General features: G+C 39.0%; 1 protein-coding gene across 1 annotated transcript in view; it reads right to left on the minus strand.

The window, feature by feature from the left end:
* The window catches only part of nt5dc1 (5'-nucleotidase domain containing 1), a 423,262-nt gene extending 402,885 nt beyond the window's left edge, over nucleotides 1–20,377 (minus strand). The window contains exons 1-4 of the mRNA XM_052024297.1: nucleotides 20,252–20,377; nucleotides 13,820–13,911; nucleotides 2,087–2,158; nucleotides 350–459 (exon numbers count right to left, since the gene is read on the minus strand). Of these exons, the coding sequence (XP_051880257.1) occupies nucleotides 350–459; nucleotides 2,087–2,158; nucleotides 13,820–13,911; nucleotides 20,252–20,344 (367 nt within the window). The 5' untranslated portion in view covers nucleotides 20,345–20,377. The remainder of the gene's footprint in view (nucleotides 1–349; nucleotides 460–2,086; nucleotides 2,159–13,819; nucleotides 13,912–20,251) is intronic.
* Nucleotides 20,378–20,532: the final 155 nt, after the last annotated feature.

Here is a 20,532-nt window from a genome sequence, read left to right on the forward strand (position 1 = left end):
GGAATATCAAGCAGCCAATCCTGCCCTTGCGACAGCCAAATCTCTGTAATGGCCACAACATCGTAATTCCACGCACTAATCCATGCTGAGTTTATCACCCTTATTCATATTGTATTTTATTATGAAATATAACTAATACATCTGAAATTTGTCAAATTAACTATATTCCACAATTATTTCTAATTATATTTCACAACTAAATAGATTAATCACAACATTAATTCAGAATTGTACTCTTTTATAGGAATGTATTTTCTTCTGTTAAACATTTAAATTAAACATGTAAAAAGTAAATACTTAAAACTGAAATCAATTAAACGCATCCTTTTAATTATCTTTTGCTTCATACCTGAACGTGCAAAAACTCCATTGATGGTTTTGAAGTGTTTCCATTTTCTCTTCTTCCCATAGGTTTCCAATATCTCTTCTGCTGTTAAAATTCTTGTGCCATGACTAGCCCTATATGAAGTATCAAATAATTTAAGATCCCACAGTTCTAGATCTCATTAATACAAAAGCATACTGCACACTGTTGATTTGCTAAATTCAACACATTCTTGCTAATAAATAGAAGAAATCTTTAAGCTTTTTATTTTACAAATTACAATTATACCAACAGTCTCAGGAACCAACTTACTTCAAGTTATAGTAGTGAACATGTATTCCATCATTCTCGGTAAGCTAAATTTCTAACTTAGCAGCATGAAACAATTCACCCAGTTAAAGTCAAGAAAGAAGCTCAACCCTACTTTACATTTCAACATTAAAGACAGTAAGGACACTAATGTAATTTAATATAAAACAAAAAAAAAATCACATTTGGCTGCCTTTCTTTTATATCTTAAGTAATACAAAATGATCTCCTATTCAAGAGCAAATAATGTTCCTTTTTCAAATCTGAACCTGGCTCAAGGCATTTCTGAGCATCTTTACCAAAATTGGGTGTTCTCCCCTGGCCTTTCAGGATTGCATAATTATAGATACCAAAATCCAAATAACATTACCTTCGACAATACCTTCGAAGTGTGTTAGGGAGATACAAACCAATTGCAACAAGACACTATGAGACTGACAGACAAATGGCAGTTGAAATTGAATAAAGATAAATTTGAGAAGATGCATTTTGGTAGTAGGGATGGGGAGAGACAACATAATGGCATATGGTTCCTGAGAACTGTCTGTAAGCCGATTTCTCTGTAAATCAGAAACATCTGTGTTCCACAGTGACCCATATTGTATCGCTCTGCATACACTTTCTACAGTTCTTTCAATTCATTGAATTATCACCCTAACACTACCTATAATTATACTAATGGAATATATCCTGTATCCAGTCATTAACTAATACCATGAAACAATTTGTGATTATTATTACTAGCTTGAAAAATACTTTAAAAATGTATGTGAGAATTTCTGTAAAGTCAGACTTCTATAAGTCCATAAGATCATAGCATATAGGAGCAGAATTAGGCCATTCGGCCCATCAAGTCTGCTCTGCCATACAATCATGACTGATTTTTTTTTCCTCAACCTCATTCTCTCACCTTCTTCCCCCCTTACCAAACAAGAACTTAGCATCTCTGCTTTAAATACATCCAATGACTTGGCCTCCACAGCCCTCTGTGGCAATGAATTCCATAGATTTACCCCCCCTCTGACTGAAGTCAGGTCATTCGTAACTCCAGAAGCTTCTGTTTTTCTTTACCAAGCAAAACAAAAAAAATACAATATTCTGAAAACACAATTAGTTCTAAAAGTTATGATATCCTGAGTTGGATATTTACTGTTATTCCTTTGGCATCACTGGTCAAGATGCTGGAATTTCCTAACAGCACTGTATAGATACCTTTAACAGAAAACTGCAGCAGTTCAAGAAAAAAAATCACACCATCACATTTGGAGAGAAACTAGGAATTGGTACAATTTAGCACAGTTTTATGAGCACCTCTCAAGCCTTAAGCATAATTACATTTCAATGAAGTTAGTGACCTAGTAGTAGCACAATGGTGAAAGTATAAAAGCACACTACAATTAACTCCATAAAACTCCTTGCTCATTATAAATATGGCAATCAAATAATAGTTACCTCAGAACAGTTCCATCTTCACCTAGTTTCAGCAAATTTCCATCTTCCAAGTCCAAAAGCAAGCCTTTGAAACTGCCATAAGAATAAATCACATTGAAGAGTGACAAAGTGGAAATTTTAAAAATTCATTCAGAGATGTGATGGCTTCCATCTAATTAGTTTTCTCTAATTTTGACTTCATCATTTCAAAGAGCTAGATGATGTATCCCCTTATAAACATTTTGCCCAATACAAACAAGGCCAATGAAAAACATTCTATAACTACTTCAGAAACATTAAAGCTACATTTGTACAATTGTAACAATACTGTAAGGGTGTGTATTTGCAGTGCTGTTCAAATCAGTCTGGACCTGATTTGCCTCCTGATTGAAGGGTCTCTGGCTTTAGGAATATCACTCCGATTTGTTTTACAATTTCGATACAAAATTGATATTAAATTTTAAACATTTGGCTTGATCAACTAAAATTGTATAAAAACACATTTGAATTTAGATTCAGAGTATGAATTTCTATTAAAACTAGTTTTTTTTATTTCTTTATCTATTAATAAAGTATCATTCACGTGTTTTTGTTTTTTCTGCGGGTAGTTTTGTTCTTATTCTTAGATTCCACTTCTCAAAAAAAACGAATTTAATTTGGTTCCTTTTAACCTCTGGTTAGCATTTAGCTCCAATAAATTCCATTGTGGAGTATCAGTATCCTTTCTTCCTTATACTACATTCTGGTTTGAAACCACAAATTAAGTGTAGCGGTTAATGTAATGCTTTACAGCGCTAGCGACCAGGGTTCACATCCAAGGAGTTTGTACATTCTCCCTGTGTCTGCGTGGATTTCCTCCGGGTTCTCCGGTTTCCTCCCACATTCCAAAGATGTACAGGTTAGGAAGTTGTGGGCATGTTATATCGGTGCCAGCAGTGTGGCAACACTTGCGGGGTCCCCCCAGAAAACTACGCAAAAAGTTGTATTTCACTGTGTTTCGATGTACATGTGACTAATAAAGATATCTAATGGAATCCAAAAGAAAAAGGTGCCAAAAGACACCAAGTTTTCCAATTCTTCTCAGTTATTTTAGTTTATAAATGTACAATATTCATTCTCTATAAAGGACAAAAAACTGAAAGCTGGAAAAAATTAATAGGAAATATTGGGAATTCACAACATCGTGACCAGCATCATCTGAAGGAAGATTATCATTTCAAATAATTTCTCTAAGCTCTACTGAGCAATCATATCAGAACACCTGGCACATTTTCAAATTTTATTTCACAACTGGCTGATCTGCCATGACATTGCTCACATGAATCTGGATACTCGGTTTTACTGCAAGCAATACATGATATATTATTCTGCTGCTGTAAAGCTGTATTTAACCTTACAAAGCAATGGGCACAATGCTTAATTGCTTAAGTAAACTCAGCTTGAGTTTAATTGTGCTTTTTTTTGTGTAAAAAAAATAGCAGCTCTGTAGATTGGAGTGCAACCATTAATTTCAGGCAACAGTTCAGAAGCACAAAATGTTTTAAGTAGGTTTACACCTCAAATCAGTGTGAAATATTCAATACCAATAGTATAACATAATGTTACTACAAGATCTGCCATGTCATTGCTCATGGTACATTCAATGAATATTTATGTTTGAATTATCACATTTTACCAGTATTAAAGGATATTCACTCCACTACTAAAACTTAATTGGATTCTCTTAAAACCACAAAATAAAATTGTTTTTCAGTAAGTACAAAGTGAAGTCAGTGTTTCATCAATCTTCATGCTGAAGTTCACAACAGTGGCTGTTCTATTGAAATTGAAGACAAATGACAAATTGAAGATCACCAAGACTACGGGCAGTCTACCCCCTGCCAAATATCTACCATTTCTAAAACCTCGCTTTAAAATTTGAAATATAACACACATTTGAATGCAACATATGTACACTAGACCACTAGGAAATATCCTGTACACCGTTCCAAATCACAGAGTGCTATTTATAAATACAGGAATATCAAGTCACATTACTGAGGAACAGTAGCACAGTGGTTATGTTCTATAATAACTGTAATCCTTGACTAATCAGCTGAAGCAAGTGTTCAAATTCTATCACAGCAGCTAGAGAATTTAAAACCAGCAATAGTGACCATAAAACTACTCAAGTTGTTACAACAATCCATCTGGTTAGCATATAACATTTTGAGACTGTAATTGTCACCCTTAACATCTGGCCTGCATGACTCCAGCAATGTGACAACTGTTTCTGAAATGGGCAAGCAGTCTACAGTTCAAGAACAATTCCAATGCCCACATCTGCTAAATAAATGTTTAAAAAAAGATATTTATTAATGAGCCCACTAAATTACCAAGATGGACTGTTAAATTCAATGTTTACCAGTTCTATGGTTTCACAAAAGCACTGAGGCTTCGACTTATCTGTTCTCTCCCTTTCGCAATGAATAGTTTCCATCTACTCCATGATGGAAAAGCCACTAATTAGATATAAAAGATGTTGAATGGCTTCAAAAATAAAGATTTTGCACCTGTAGGTAGCAATGTAAACATGAGCAGCTAATTACAATGGTCAGATTAATGACATATGCTTGCAGATGTCATAAGCACCAGAAAAAAACTGTGGGACCAAACCATAATTTTTCTCACTGGGAAGGTGAATTTTATCACTAAGCCCTCTCCCCTGCCAGGCTAGAGTTAATTTTCCAATTTCTTCCCCCTTCACAGCTAACAAAAAATGTTTTCCTAATGGAAAAATGTAGGTGGTAAAAAGCTGCAAGTTTGAGATAGTGGATAAAAAAGCTAGAGAGAAAGGAGACAACAGCATCCCAACTTCTATAATCCCTTTTACTGTTTTCAGCCCTACACAATCCACCCTCGCCATTTAACTAGATTTTGGCTCTCTCCCCAACCATACTTCAGCATTATCTCACTCTTTTCCCCCACCCACAACCAGCAGTTTACCCCCCCCCCCGCGCCTCCCACCCCCCCCCCCACCAGATATTACCCCTCTCTCGTATTTTCTGGTCCATTCCACAGTCTTAAATGCCAATACAAAAAACTTTCTGATGGCCACTCCTCACCATCTTTCAATATTACCCCTCACCCACAGCTTTCTTCACATTTCAGTTACCAAACAAGAACAGATATTGAAAACCTCTAAACAGAAAATATGGAAGTCACACATAACCATTGCCCCCATTCAATCAAAGCAGCACAAGTGAAAGTCAAAAAGAACAATTGCAAAATTATAAAAGTACCACATTGAGACAGAGATATGCTGTGGCAGCTTGAGGCCAATCAATTTAACTCTAAGACATTACCTCTTGAGTTCCTCAGGGCAGTTTCCTAGCTTATTCAGTGGGTGGAGAATTGGCTGGTTGGCAGGAAGCAAAGGGTGGAAATAAAAGGATCTCGTTCTGGTTGGTTACCGGTTACTAGTGGTGTGCCGCAAGGGTCGGTGTTGGGGCCTCTCCTTTTTACCTTGTACATCAATGATTTGGATGATGGAATAAATGGTTGTGTGGCTAAGTTTGCGGATGACACCAAGATAAGTGGAGGAGTAGGGAGCATAGAGGAAATAGAAAGAATGCAGAGGGACCTAGACAGTTTAGGAGAATGGGCAAGAAAATGGCAGATGAGATTCAATGTTGAGAAATGTGCAGTTGTACACTTTGGAAGTAGAAATAAGCGGGTAGATTATTATCTAGAAGGAGAGAAGATTGATAGTGCGGTAGTACAAAGGGACTTGGGGGTACTTATACAAGATACCTTAAAAGTTAACCACCAGGTTGGATCGGTGGTTAAGAAAGCGAATGCTATGTTGGCATTCATCTCGAGAGGTATAGTGTATAAAAGTAAGGAAGTGTTGATGAGGCTCTACGGGGCGCTAGTGAGGCCTCATTTGGAATACTGTGCGCAGTTTTGGGCCCCGCATCTTAGGAAGGATGTGTTGACGTTGGAGAGGGTTCAGAGGAGATTTACGAGAATGATTCCAGGAATGAAAGGGCTTAAGTACGATGAGCGTTTGTCGGCTCTTGGACTGTACTCGCTGGAGTACAGAAGGATGAGAGGGGACCTCGTAGCGACATTTAAAATGTTGACAGGTAAGGATAGAGTAGATGTGGCTAGGCTGTTTCCCTTGGTGGGCGTGTCCAGGACCAGAGGGCACAATCTTAGAATTAGAGGGTACAGTTTCAAGACAGAGATGAGGAGAAGTTTCTTTACCCAGAGGGTGGTGAAATTGTGGAACTCCTTGCCACGCACAGCAGTGGAGGCCAGATCAGTGGGGGTGTTCAAGGAGGAGATAGACAGATATCTAAATAGTCAGGGTATCAAGGGATATGGGGATAAGGCTGGCAAATGGGATTAGAATAGTTTTTTTTTCTCTCTCTTTTTTTCCCACCCCATTTCTTTTTCCCTTTTCCTTGGAGCAGACTCGATGGGCCGAATGGCCTGCTTCTGCTCCCTTATCTTGTGATCTTGTGATCTTGTGAAGCCCTCTACCACAGAGATACAGAGCCTAATTATTTTGCTGTATATTTATAATTACAGGAGTTAGCACTGAAGCTTAGAGATAAATTCCACCTTTTAAATAGGAAAATTCTTTGGTTCTTGCCTTTATCATTTTTGCCCGATGCTTGAAATCATCATTATCCTTAGTTTGACCACTGTAATTGTTTGGTTGAATTTACAGTGCTATTTATAGATGTGCTATCTATAGATCTTAACACTTCCAAAACCACTTAATATTTTTCATAAACAACTTGCAGCTTTTCCATTATAGAATGGATGGAATGTATCATTTTTGATAGGAAAAGAGAATGGATGAATATAATCTTCAAAAATCTGGTAGAAGTACAAGAATATCATCTGAATGATCTTTCCTCCATCACATTGTCAAAAGTGGGGAGTGCAGAACATTTTGTTTCTTTACTAATTCTAATATTAGTAATATTAAGGTGAGTAATATTCATACTGTGTAAGTCCAGGCAATAGCTATCTCCAACAAACAGATTTTAACTACCCCCCCTTGTCATTCAGTAACTTCACCATTCTCAAATCCAACACCAATAATATCCTGGATTTACCGCTGACAAGCGTAACAAATAGTCACAAAAATCAAGCTCTTTGGCAAACTTTGACAGCCCAGATAGTGGCTTAATTAGCTTTCACACATTTTCAGTGTGTTTGCTAATCAACAAGATTTTGTTAAACAGGATCTGAAATCAGCTCAGAGTAGAAGAGCAGGCTTCTTTGCAGAAGTTTGAGCCAGAGCACCCAAAACAGAAAAGGGTTGGTCAAGCAGTGAGACAACCAGTGACTGTGGGTGCAAACAGGTATGTGAAACTTTCAGCCCTGGTTGAACACATTTGACTTCATCCAATACTTTATCATTCAGCTGTATAATATTTCATTCAACTAGTTTCATTTTCATCCATCTAGTAGTAGTCAAAAAATCTCAGCAATGAGTTCTTTTCCCACTCTTGCACCATTACTCTGGAGTCCCCAAAGATCCATATAAGTGGGTGGTGGAAGCAAGTACTTTCAAAACATTTAAGTACCACCTGGATAAGCACTTGAATCACATAGAAGGCTAAGAACCAAGTGCTGGTAAATGAGATTAGTTTAGATGAGTACTTATGGTCAGCGTGGTAGGCTGACAGGCCTGTTTCTGTATTGTATGACTACCTGACTTTCCCCCAACCACCAGCCAGAATTCTCAATAAAAAGGATCCCTCAGAGACATCATCTGATCGCACTTTGTCAGATTCTACATTCATATTGAAGATATCCAATTCTACCTCAAGTCAATTACCTTTAAACATAGAAACATAGAAAATAGGAGCAGGAACCAGCCATTCTGCTCTTTGAGCCATTCAACATGATCATGGTTGAACCTCTGGCAGAATAGGATATTCTCACCCTCTCCCCATACCTCTTGATGCCTTTCACACCAGAAATTTATTACCTCTTTCTTAAGTATACAGGTCCTTCCTGGGTAATGAACAGGTTCCGTTTTTACAGACATCCTTAAGTCGATTTTGTCCACAAGTCAGAAAATACACAAAAAAAATCACTATCTGGTAACCTTATCTTCATGGTATTATAATGAATAACATCAAAAACTCATAAGACTGATTTGAAAGAAGAATTGCTAAAAGTGGGAGAGATAGTGGAAACTAGTTCTGCCGTTCATAGGAACAAACATTTGCATGTATGCCTGTCTTATAAATTTAGTAATATTATTAAAGTTTATATGTCTGAATGTCCATAATCCAAGCATTTGTAACTTAGGAACAGCCTACATGCAGCAACTTGAGCTCCTGTGGTAAACCACTCAGAGAGTGGGAAATCTGTAGAAAAGATATTTCTCCTCATTCAGTCTTAATTGTCTTACTCCTTGCCCTAGACAGTGATCCCTGATTGAATACAGAACAGCACAGCACAGGAGAAGGACCTTCAGCCCACGATGTCTGCACTGACCATGATGCCAATCTAAACTAATCCCATCTGCCTGCACAAGGCCCACATCCCTCTATCTCCTGCCTGTTCACCTATCTGTCTAAATGCCTCTTAAACATTGTTTTCGTATCTGCTTCCACCACCACCCCTGGCAGTGCATTCCAGGCACTTGCCACTGTGTTTAAAAAAAAGTTGCCTCGCAAATCTCTTTAAACTTTCCCCCCTCACCTTAAATACATGCCCTCTAGTATTTGACTATTCCACCCTGGGAAAAAGATTCTGACTATCTACCCCATCTATGCCTTTTATAATTTTATATGCTTCTATCAGGTCACCTCTGCAATCTCCAACACTCCACAGGAAACAATCCAAGTTTTTCATTCTCCAAGTTTTCTAAACTCTCCTTATATCTAATACTCTCTCATCCATGCAATATCCTAGTGAACCTCTTCTGCACCTCTCCAAAGCCTCCATATCCTTCCTGAAATGTGGTGACCAGAAGTGCACACAATACTCCAAAGACAGCCTAACTAAAGTTTTATACAGCTGCAACCAACTTTTATATTCATGACCCATGAAAGCAAACATGGAGTACATGCCTTCTTTACCACCCTATCTACTTGTGTTGCCACTTTCAGGAGCTATGGACTTGTATCCCAAGATCCCTCTTACACCATTGCTCCCAAGGGTCCTGTCATTTACTGCACAATTTCCTCTTGTATTTGACTTCCCAAAATGCACATTACACTTATCTGGATTTAATTCCATCTGCTACTTACCTGCTCAAATTTCCAATGTCTATATCCTGTTGAATCCTCCCCCCCCCCCCCCCCCCCCAATTTTCATCTAAATCATTTAATATATATTACAAACAACAGAGGTCCCAGCACTGATCCTTGCAGAGCACCACTGGTCACAGACTTCCAGTCAGAATAACATTCCTCCATCACTACCGTCTTCTATGACCAGCCCAGTTTTGAATCCAAACCACTAATTCACCATGGATCCCATGTGACTTAATCTTCTGGATCAGCCTACCATGAGGAACCTTATTCTAGATTCCTCCATGGGAAACATCGAACCCACATCCAATCTACCTATCCCAGTCAGAACTCTGTACATTTCAATAAGATCTCCTCTCATTCTTCTACTTGCTCAATCATTCAAATTGTCAAAATCTCCTTGAATGAAACCTCTTTGTATCATCTTCACAACTACACCCAATTTTATGTGATCATTAAATTTGAAAATATTATATTCTGTTCCCTCATCTAAATCATTGGCCTATATCACGAATAGTTGGGATCCGTTCAGTAACTCATGAGTTCCCACCTGCCATCCCAAGAAAGTCCCATTTATTTCTACTCTCCTTTCCTTATCTATGAAATAATTTTCAATTCATGCTGGTATATTACCCCAATTCCATTTGCTTTGATTTGCATACTAATCTCACTTCTGGAATTTTATTCTCCTATGTCTACCATCTATCCTCTTAAGAATCTCCTGAAAATCTACTGCAAAATCTGGTGTACAAGTTCATAGAGTCATAGAGAGATACAGCATAGAAACAGGCCCCTTGGCCCACCGAGTCTGCACTGACCACGAAGCACTCTTTTTACACTATTCCTACCCTAACTCATTTTATTCCCCCCATATGCCCATCAACTCCCTGCAGATTGTCCCTATCACTGACACATGGGGGAAAATGTACAGCAGCCAATTAACCCACCAACCTGCACATTTTTTGGGACATGCATGGAAACTGGAGCACTCCAGGTAGTCATAAGGAGAACATGCAAACACCACAAAGACAGTGCTAGAGGTCAGGATTGAGCCCACACCATGCAGCTATGAGGAAACAGCTTTATTAGCTGTACCACTCTTCATCTTCCAAGGATTTTCTCAAGAGGCCAAAGATGACACACGAGGGGCAAATGCAAAGATTATGTATATCTGCTTATCTTCTCATTAGTTGAACTACCTTTCCACCTGCCATGCTTCTTTGGACATCTGATTCCCACCCATCTGCCACTTGTCCACCTTCCCAAACCTTCCAGCAATGCCTCACCTCAACTCTGTCTGAACACATTTCCACTCCTGTAGTCTGAGTAGAAAAGGCTTCTGTACATGCCAACTCTACCGATATTCACAGACAACAAGTAGAGATGAAAGTTTCAAGCTTTTCTCATACTCTGTACAGGTTGCATGTGGAAGAACTGTTTGTGAAAAACTTCTGGAAATTTTCAATTTTAGAAGAGTGCTTTTTTTGAAGTCCTTGGAAGGAGGAAAGCGACTTATGCATAGGTGCAACTTGTACACTGGGTTCTGTGGTGTGTTTTTGTCCAAAGTCTTTGATCATCCATCCTAGTATCTCCTCATTGTTAAATATTATTTTAATATCAAACCTGTGAAGGTATTCAAAATGTTTTTACTATGTTAAAGAAACAATTAAAGCTGTTTTTGTTGTTTTAGAAACAAGTGGTTGTTAATATTTTATCCAAGGTCTAAGTATTACTCAAGGATTTTGCCTAGGTGTTTTTTCTTTAAGTTTACAGTGCTATTTCTTTACTGAAGTGTGCTTGCTATATCATTTGTGACTTCACCTCCTACCTCTCGAGGACAGAGAAGTGCAAAGAGTCAAGAACCTCAGAAAATAAATTCCTCTTCGTATTGGTCTTAAATGATTGATCTTTTACTCACCCTAGACCCAGATATCCACTAAAGGAAACATCCCCTCCATCCAATTTGTCAGTTCCTCTCAGAATCTTATATGCTTCACTAAAGATCACCTTTCAGTCTTCTAAACCAATGAATAAACGCCCAACCCGTTCTTCTTTCTTCACGTGTCAAACCTTTCGTCCCAGGAATCTCATTGTTTCCAATACAAGTATATTCCTCCTTAAACATAGAGAACCAGACTATATAGCTCCCCAATATATATTCTAACCAATACCCTGTAACGTTGCATCAAAAGTTCTCTACTTTTATACTCTGTATCACTAGCAATAAAGGCCAACATTCATTAGCTTTCCAAATTATTTGCTGCACCTGCATACCAGACATTTGTGTTTCATGTGCCAAAACCCCCAGATCCCATGCACAGCAACAGTCTCCCCCCACTCAAAAAACACAGTAAAATCTGATAGTCCAGCACATTGGAGACTCAGGTGGTGTTTGATATTCTGGATAACTAGATTTTATTCATATTAATTCCCCAACATACTCTTAATTACTTTTTTTATGATGTCATGCAGTGTTATTATAAATTCTCCACTAAATTCACAGGTTTCAGTGGAGCATGGGGTATGCGAGTCCTAGGGGGAGCACGGGGAACCAGAGAAGACATTGCCTGTTGAGCTAGATGCCAAACCATCAAGATTTTGAAGTGGTCAGATCATGAATTATTGGAGTTTTATTGTAATTAGCTTTTTCACCCCACCCCCCCCACCCCCCGAAATAGATCATCTCACATTTCCCCAAATTACCCACTCACAACTCTCTCACCCACCTATCTTTGTATCATCAGCAAATCTGACTGCAGTTCACTCTGTTCTTTCACCCAAGATATTAATATAGATTGTAAAGATTGAGGCCTCATTATTGATCCATGTGGCATTCATTGCCAAACTGAAAATAACCTATTAACCCCAACATTCCTCCGTTAGTAAGGTAACTTTAGTGAATAATTGGAGTACACAAGCCTTGCTCCATCATACAGGATGTTGGCGAGATATCATTTGAAGTAACGTGTATTGTTCTGAGCTCCATACCAAAAGAAGGACAAGCTTAGAATCAGTATAGCATAGATCACAAGATTAATTTCTAAGGGGGATGTCACACAAAGAGAGAACAATTAAGATTGCAAAGGCTCACTGGAGTTCATAAAAGTGAGAGCTGATCTCGTTGGGATTGACGTGGTACATGGCAAAAGCCATTTCCTCTAGCTGGAGATTCAAGAATAAGGGCAAGCGATCTCAGAATAAGAGGTTGGCCATCTAGAACTGTGAAGTGAAGGAGTGTCTTGACATTTGTAAGGTTTTAAGATTCTCAGATGGCTTTGAATGCTCAATCAATGAGTACATTTTAATCAGAGAATATGGAGATTAGGCAGTGAAGTACATAAGATACAGGATCAGCCAAGGTCTTAATGAATGTCACAACTGGCTCAAGGGGGCACATGGGACACTGCTCCTTTGAAATCTTACATACTTTACTTCAAGCCAAAGACAGAATCATTTAAAATAGTTATCTATAATTAATTATCTACTTAAAAACAAAATAAAACAACTGCAATCAATGAAACAAACACCAGTAGTGATTTAGCATTAAAATATCACGCACCGAATACATCCATATATTCTGGCAACTCAGTGGTTACACTGAAATATATATGCACATATAAAGCAGGTTCAATACATCTTTTTGCTAAAATTGATAAATGTTGAAAAACTTATACTAGGTTATTTACAATAAACCCAGGTTAAAAGCTTAAAACTCCAAAATACATGTGTTTTATCATGTAGCTAAAGCTCTGCCCACAACTTGTTGGCAAAATAACATTGACTTTAAATGCATACATTTGCATATGTTGATGATAGTGTGTAAATCATTCAGCAACTTATGATAAGGAAGAGATGGGCCATAAAATAGAAACAGACAATTAGTTTGGTCCACTTTTCACTCAACTTGGAAAAATGGCAGCTCACTGCTAATATCTCGGTATACTTCAAACAACTGGACATTTACTCCATTAATGCAAATTAAATTTACTGCAGAAAACAAGGACAAGTATTTAAAAACACAAGAACCTTTTCACGTCTTTTATGTTCCTGCTATGCTGTTTAATCTCTCCTAACCAGAAAGAAAGTAAAACAGTAGAAATTTATTCTTCTGTGTAGATTGTTTTCCCAATGTTAAATGTTTTGCTTTCCCCCTTTTTCCTGCCCCAGCAACACCACCATCCCTTCCCCCCCCCCCCACCATTGTCAAAATGCAATGTTTTCCCTCTCACTGGACCCCAATTCATTCCATTTCTTTCTCCCTTCTGTAATTAGATCAGTCAAGAGAATGGTGACCAATTCAAGCAACAATCCAATAAGCACAATTTACACTTGAAGTCATTTTCCGCATTGAAGAACAAGAGGAAAATATTTAACTAGGATTTTGTTCCATTTTGGCTTCAGCCAAAATTCTGTTTATTTCTTACAGAGTAAAAGGCAAGTGCCCTTTTTTAAGCAACTATAAATATCAAAGAGAAAAAAGACTTACCAAAAATCCCAAGAGTCTGGAGTCACTGTCATAAGTTCCCGATCATAGCCTTTCTGTTCAACTAAGTACTGAGCAAAGCTGTCATATATTAGCTGGAATAAAGAAAAGTTTACAATCAATAATAGGAATGTCATGTGTCTTCAACAATGTAGCAGAGTGCAGGCTAGAAATTTCAAGAGGAATCATGAACTTGTGTCCTCATGAAATGTTACTTTGTATTTATTATAACCTTTTATAGACACGCCTCAGAGTTTCAGTTTTGAAAATTGTTTGCAACAAATAGGAAGTGCAGATTAACATAACCAGAATAATAAAATTTATGTTGATATTATTACATTAAGTTCTTGTTTAGCTGTTTAGATTTTTGAGAATAATATGCAATGTCAGAGTATCTGCTATTTCGCACTTCACATGTCCAGAAGCAGACATCTATTTTGTAACAATTTGTAATTAACAATATAAATAATTCTTTTATTTTCTATCAATAAAGAATATTTAACTAAAACAAGAGTAACATACTTGCATTATCAAACAAACATTTTGTTCCAAGATAAAATACTTCTTTGTGATTTAAATTGTGCCTCTCCAATAAAATATTTGAGATAAAATACATATATGGCCTCACAAATTAGATACTATATCCAAATGGCTAAACATGCTGAAGTTCAAATCCACTTTGTCACAGCAAAGCCAAGATGCAACAGAAAAATCTATTCCACAGGAGTGTGCACATCTCTTAAAGCTTTGTCAGTAACTGTTTAGGTCTTTGAAACCTTAAACAAAAATAAAAATGTACACCCAGAAGCTCTTTCTGTTGTCATCTGGAACCTGCACTTATCCATTCCAAACTATCTGGATGAAACTTTTGCCTCTCTGCAGGGGTTTAAAATGAGTTTTTTAGGACAGAATAGAGTGTCTGTGCTAAACCATTATTGAAATAATTTGAATAGAATGGATAATTGAAAATTTAAATTGCAGACTGGATATTTCCTGAGGTTTAAGTATCAGGGTATTGTTATGACAGGATCATGCTCTGCACCAGAAAACATTCAACTCTCAGATAATGACCAGGGAGCAAGCATTGACGTCCCTCATTGCAATAAATAAAGTAGAATTTAAAAAAGAAAAATCATAGATATAAAGACCTTAATACTGTATCAAAAACACATGTTTCTCTGCTTGTGTTATTTTAAAAAATGAAAATGTGAATCTCCTCCACTTCTAATTAAAAGGCACCCACCACTCAAGAAAGTTAGAGCAGCCAAATGATTGTGGTATCATTGTATGGATAACCCACAATGCTGCCACAATGATATTGGTACCCAACACATATGATTCATGCATTTTTATTACAATTCTACTTTTAAGTAGTTTGGACAATGCAAGAGTTTGCACCAAACCCACCCACACTGGCCATTCTCTCTTCTCCCCCCTCCCATCAGACAGAAAATACAAAAGCCTGAAAGCACATGATACTGAGCTCAAGGACAGCTTCTATCCTGCTGTTATACGACTATTGAACAGTCCCCTTGTTCGATAAGAAGGACTCTTGACCTCTCAGTCTACCTCATTATGGCCTTGCACTTTATTGTCTGCCTATATTGCACTTTCTCTGTAACTATAACACTTTATTCTGCATTCTGTTATTGTTTTCCCTTGTACTACCTCAATGAACTGTTGTAATGAAATGATCTGTATGGAAGGCATGCAAAACAAAGCTTTTCACTGTACTTTGGTACATGTGACAACAATAAACTAACTTATCAAACCATTCAGATGCATACCATGCCACATAATAACTTTTGTTGAATGACTGATACATTCAATGTGAACTTTCAGCTGAAATTTCAGTTGCACTTCCTCATTTACCCATAAAGATATAAGGCTAAACTTTTAAAGTAGTTAAATTTTGAATTCCAATGATCAAGTACTCTGCTAGTGTACAACTCTAAAGGATCAGTTCTATCTTAAAGCTATTTTTCTACTTCAACATATCAATTGCTTTTGCAAGAAATAAGCATTCAACTTAAAAAAACTGATGATTAATTTCCACTTTCCCCATTGAAGAATCTTCTGGGAAATTGAGATGAAAGCCTTCCTGCGGTCAATCCTAAATAAAAATCCTTTACAAGAAATCAATTCTGAATGACAGTCTAACAATTATTACCCTTAGATGATAGTGCAAATTACCTATAAAAGAACTTCGGGTACATAAGAGTACATCACTAATTAATGATCTTCAAATATGGATGACTAGTTGCTCATATCTTACTTGAAGCTTATGAGGTCTCAATTATATGTTCAAATACATCAGTTCATATTACTGCAAGCAACTGGAAGAGTTTCACATTCTCCTCGTTAAAATTACTACAAACTGTTGCCTGGAAACAAGCTTCACTGATATAAAATTATGAAAGCAGTAATTCAACATATGACCTAATGGTACAAAATGCATCACACTCTAATATTACCATAAAGCCAGAGGACCAATCCTAGCTCAATGAGCAGAGAAGATGATGCCAGGGAAATCAACAGGTATACCTAAAAATTAATGCCAATCTAGTGAAGCGATTTCACAGGACTTCAAGTATATCAAATAGCAGAAGGGCCATGCTTTGGACAGAAGCAACCACACATCTAATGGGTCCCACCACTCATGAATGGTGACAGGTAATTAATAAAAAAAAAGAGAAGGCAGCTCTGTATACACCCACTTTCTTAACCATGACAAAGCCTAACAGGTGATCATTAAACATAATAAAACATTTGCAACAATCGTCATCCAGAAATACCAAATCATTGATCCATCTTGGTCTTTACCACTACACAAGCTAATTAGCTAATTCAACTCACTCCTCATGATAATGAACAACTAAACATAATGAATATTGATAAGGCTACAAGCCCAACGACAGGCTAGCTAACAGAAGTGGTTCCAAGAAAATCCCCAGCCCTGACGATAGTGGGCACCAGCATAAAACAAGGCTGAAGAATTCACAACCACATTCAGCCACAAGTACCAAATGGACGATCCACCTCAGCTTCCTTCCAGAAACCATTCTTCAGCCAATTAGATTCATTCCACTTGATATCAAGATCCAGTTGAGAGCACTGACATGGCAATAGTCACAGTACTGAAGACTTCAGAACTAACCATATCTCTAGCCAAGCTATTCCAGTACAGTCACAGCATGGGCAGCTACCTGACAACATGAAAAATTGCCCAGGCAATATTCTGCTTTTCTGTAGACAGGACAAATCCTATCTGGCTAATTCCCACACAATTTACCCTCAAACATCAACAGTGCTATCAAGCTGCACTCATGCGACAATATCCAACACACTCTAGACCTCTTGCCTCTATAGGGTGCCAACTGAAGTTTAATATAACTCATTCTTTATGAATACTCATTAAATCACAAAATTCATAGCTGAACTTAAGGAAAACTCCAATAATCTGCTCTCCAATTGTTCAGCATCAGGCTCACAGTGTGCTAATTCCCACACTCCCTTTAGCATGCTGGGGCCCAAGTTCCCATGCTCCTTTTAAACTCTCCAAGACCATGGTTCCTGCACTCCCTTTAAATTCTTTGGATTCATTGAAATGGTTAATACACTACTGTGTAACATCTATAATAAAGCAACTTAAAAATGTGTTGGAGCATTAATTGGAATAACATCCAAGAGTCAGGAAAATCTGCCTGTCCAGCCCTAAAGTCTAGAGTGTGCTGGATTAACAGAGTTAACATATTTGTTCCATTATTTTCTCATCCATCTTTAATTCAGTCGCCCTAGTCAAATGACCCTTAATAGCAGCTGTCTGGTTCACTTAGTTCTCACAGTAAACCAGGGCTCAAGTAAAATTGGCTTCTTTTTCCGTCACACTTCACGGAGGTTTAACTGCTAGCCCCATGGCTACATCACTGATGCTCAGTTTGAGTTTCACCTGGACCACTCAGCTCTTTAAGTCAATACATCCTTGGTCCCAATGTGTACCAAAGAGCTGAATTCCAGAAATGAGGGGACAGTGATTGTCTTTGTCTTGGAGGTAGCATTTGATACAGTGTGGTATCAGAAGTCCTGGTAAAGTCAATGGACATCAGGAGGAAAATCTTTAACAATTAGAATCATACCATTGTTTTAGGAATCAATCATCCCAGTCCCAGGACGTCTGTTCAAAAATTCCTCAGGACTACATCCTCAGCCCAACTATCAATGATCTTTATTACATCATGAAATGAAAAATACACATTTGCAGATTATTGCACTCCACAACCTATATTCAACAAGACCCAGACAATGCTCAGGCATGGGCTGATAAGTGGAAACTAACATTTGTGTCACAAAGGCATCAGACATTGACCATCTCTTACAAGAGTGAATCTAACCATTTATCTTCGACACTCAATAGCATTATCTTCAAAGAGACTGGCATGCCCACCCCTCCACCTCCACTAACATCAATATCTTGGGATCACCATTTAGGAGAAACTCAGCTGGCCATTTAGATAAATACAGCAGCTGTAAAAGTAGATCAGAGGCTAGACAGCATTTAACAAAAGGATCCTTATATTTCCACCATCTACAAATGAAGTCACATGCACGATGAAATATTCTTCACTTGCCTGCAAGAGCGTAGCTCCAACACCATCCAAGATAAAACAGCCCACTTGTTTAGCACCCCATCCAGCATAAACACATGTTGCAGATGGTTTCAAAGAGACTGGCATGCCCACCCCTCCACCTCCACTAACATCAATATCTTGGGATCACCATTTAGGAGAAACTCAGCTGGCCATTTAGATAAATACAGCAGCTGTAAAAGTAGATCAGAGGCTAGACGGCATTTAACAAAAGGATCCTTATATTTCCACCATCTACAAATGAAGTCACATGCACGATGAAATATTCTTCACTTGCCTGCAAGAGCGTAGCTCCAACACCATCCAAGATAAAACAGCCCACTTGTTTAGCACCCCATCCAGCATAAACACATGTTGCAGATGGTGGTTACTCCATGCACCATGTACTGCACTTACTAACCAAGGATTACACATTAGCATCTCGCAAATCAATCACCTCTACCACCAAGGGAGGCCAAGGACATGGAACACCTGCAGACTCCCTTCCAACTCACACACCACCCTGATTTAGAAATACATTGCCATCCCTTCATCGTCCCCAGGTCTAAACCCTGGAACTTCTATCCGATTGTAATGTGGGAGTACCTTCACCTGAAAAGTTGCAGAGCCTCATCACCACCTTCTCAAGAATACTGAGGAATGAACAATACACACTGGCCTTGCCTGCAACATTCAGGTCACAAAGAAATAAATATCCCAAATGTAGTACAGTATCCACCAGAAATAGCCATGCTTCTTACCACGGTGCTGAAGTACAACTTTCACACAACAAAACAGAACTTTATTCAGAGAGGTCCTGTAGACAAAAAGCTGGACAAATTCAATCTTACCAATTACTGTCTTATCAGTTTACTTTATTAGATATCTTTATTAGTCGATGTACATGTGACTAATACAGATATCTTATCAGCAAATGAAAAAGCTTCCAGCTTTACTTTCTAATCAATGACTTGCCCACATGAAGAAATCTTAATACACCTTTAATCCCCACCACCAATGCAGATCATTTGCTACATCTGCCGTTTGTGTGACCTTGCAGTGTGCAACTTTTCTGCTGTGTTGGAGTGTATTTCAAAACAAATTAATTCACTGCCATATGCAGAGTGGGACCGGATTGATGAGCGTACTTCAGCAAACCCCCGATACCATTCATTCTTGCATCCACGTTTGCTCAAAAGATTGTGCAGAAAGAGCAGGTGGTGGCAAAGGAACTACCAGAGAGATGGTTCAAAGGATTGGACAGGATTTATTACATCCCTTGTTATAACGGTCAGAAACATGACAAGTAGGGTGATGACAGAGAGCTGCTGGGCCGAATGGCCTGTGGTGTACTAGAAATAAGATGTAAAGTTGAAAAGGTTGGATTCGGTGCTGAAATCCCAAGTTGCCATGGATGGGTGAGGTGGGGGAGGGGGCGTGGTAAAGGGTGTCACGTCTGTAATTTCAGTTACTTTCAGTAAATGGTCCGACCAGGTGTCAGGAGGAGGAAACTCGGGGGAAACAACTACAAAACATAAATAAAGCCGAGCCTCCGAGTGCGCCTAGCCGGCTTCGTGTTGAACGGTCGCTGATGCAGCGCCACGGCCCGGGCCGCGATGCTGATGCAGACCGCAGCCGCGATGCTTCCCCTGCCAAGGGCGGCAGGGAGGAGGGCCGCGCCGCCGCTCCCTCAGCACGGTACCGGCGGGCTCGGCTCGGCCCGGCCCGGAACTGCAGCCGGAGCCTTGAAAATACAACAGCAGTCGCCAGGAGCGGGAGCAGCGCCAATGGCCGCCCGCCACAGACTCACCGCGAAGGTGTCGGTCACGTTGTACCGACACAGGGTATGGTCCAGGTCAAAGCCGATCACATCGCAGTCAGCCAGCGAGAAGTGTTCAGCCATGGCGGCGGCAACAGCGGCCCACAGTTCCCTCCCGCCCGCCCGCCCTCCGCACTGCCCCAACTGCCGCAACACGCGCGTCAACGCGACCGGGGGAAGGAGGAGGGGGGGCGGTGGGGAGCCGGAGCACCTGGGGAGGAGCCAAACTGCACGGAGGAGGGGCCGTCCGTCTGGGGGGCGGAGCCAGAAGC

Source organism: Pristis pectinata, chromosome 10, assembly GCF_009764475.1.
Source record: "Pristis pectinata isolate sPriPec2 chromosome 10, sPriPec2.1.pri, whole genome shotgun sequence".
Classification (NCBI taxonomy): domain Eukaryota; kingdom Metazoa; phylum Chordata; class Chondrichthyes; order Rhinopristiformes; family Pristidae; genus Pristis; species Pristis pectinata.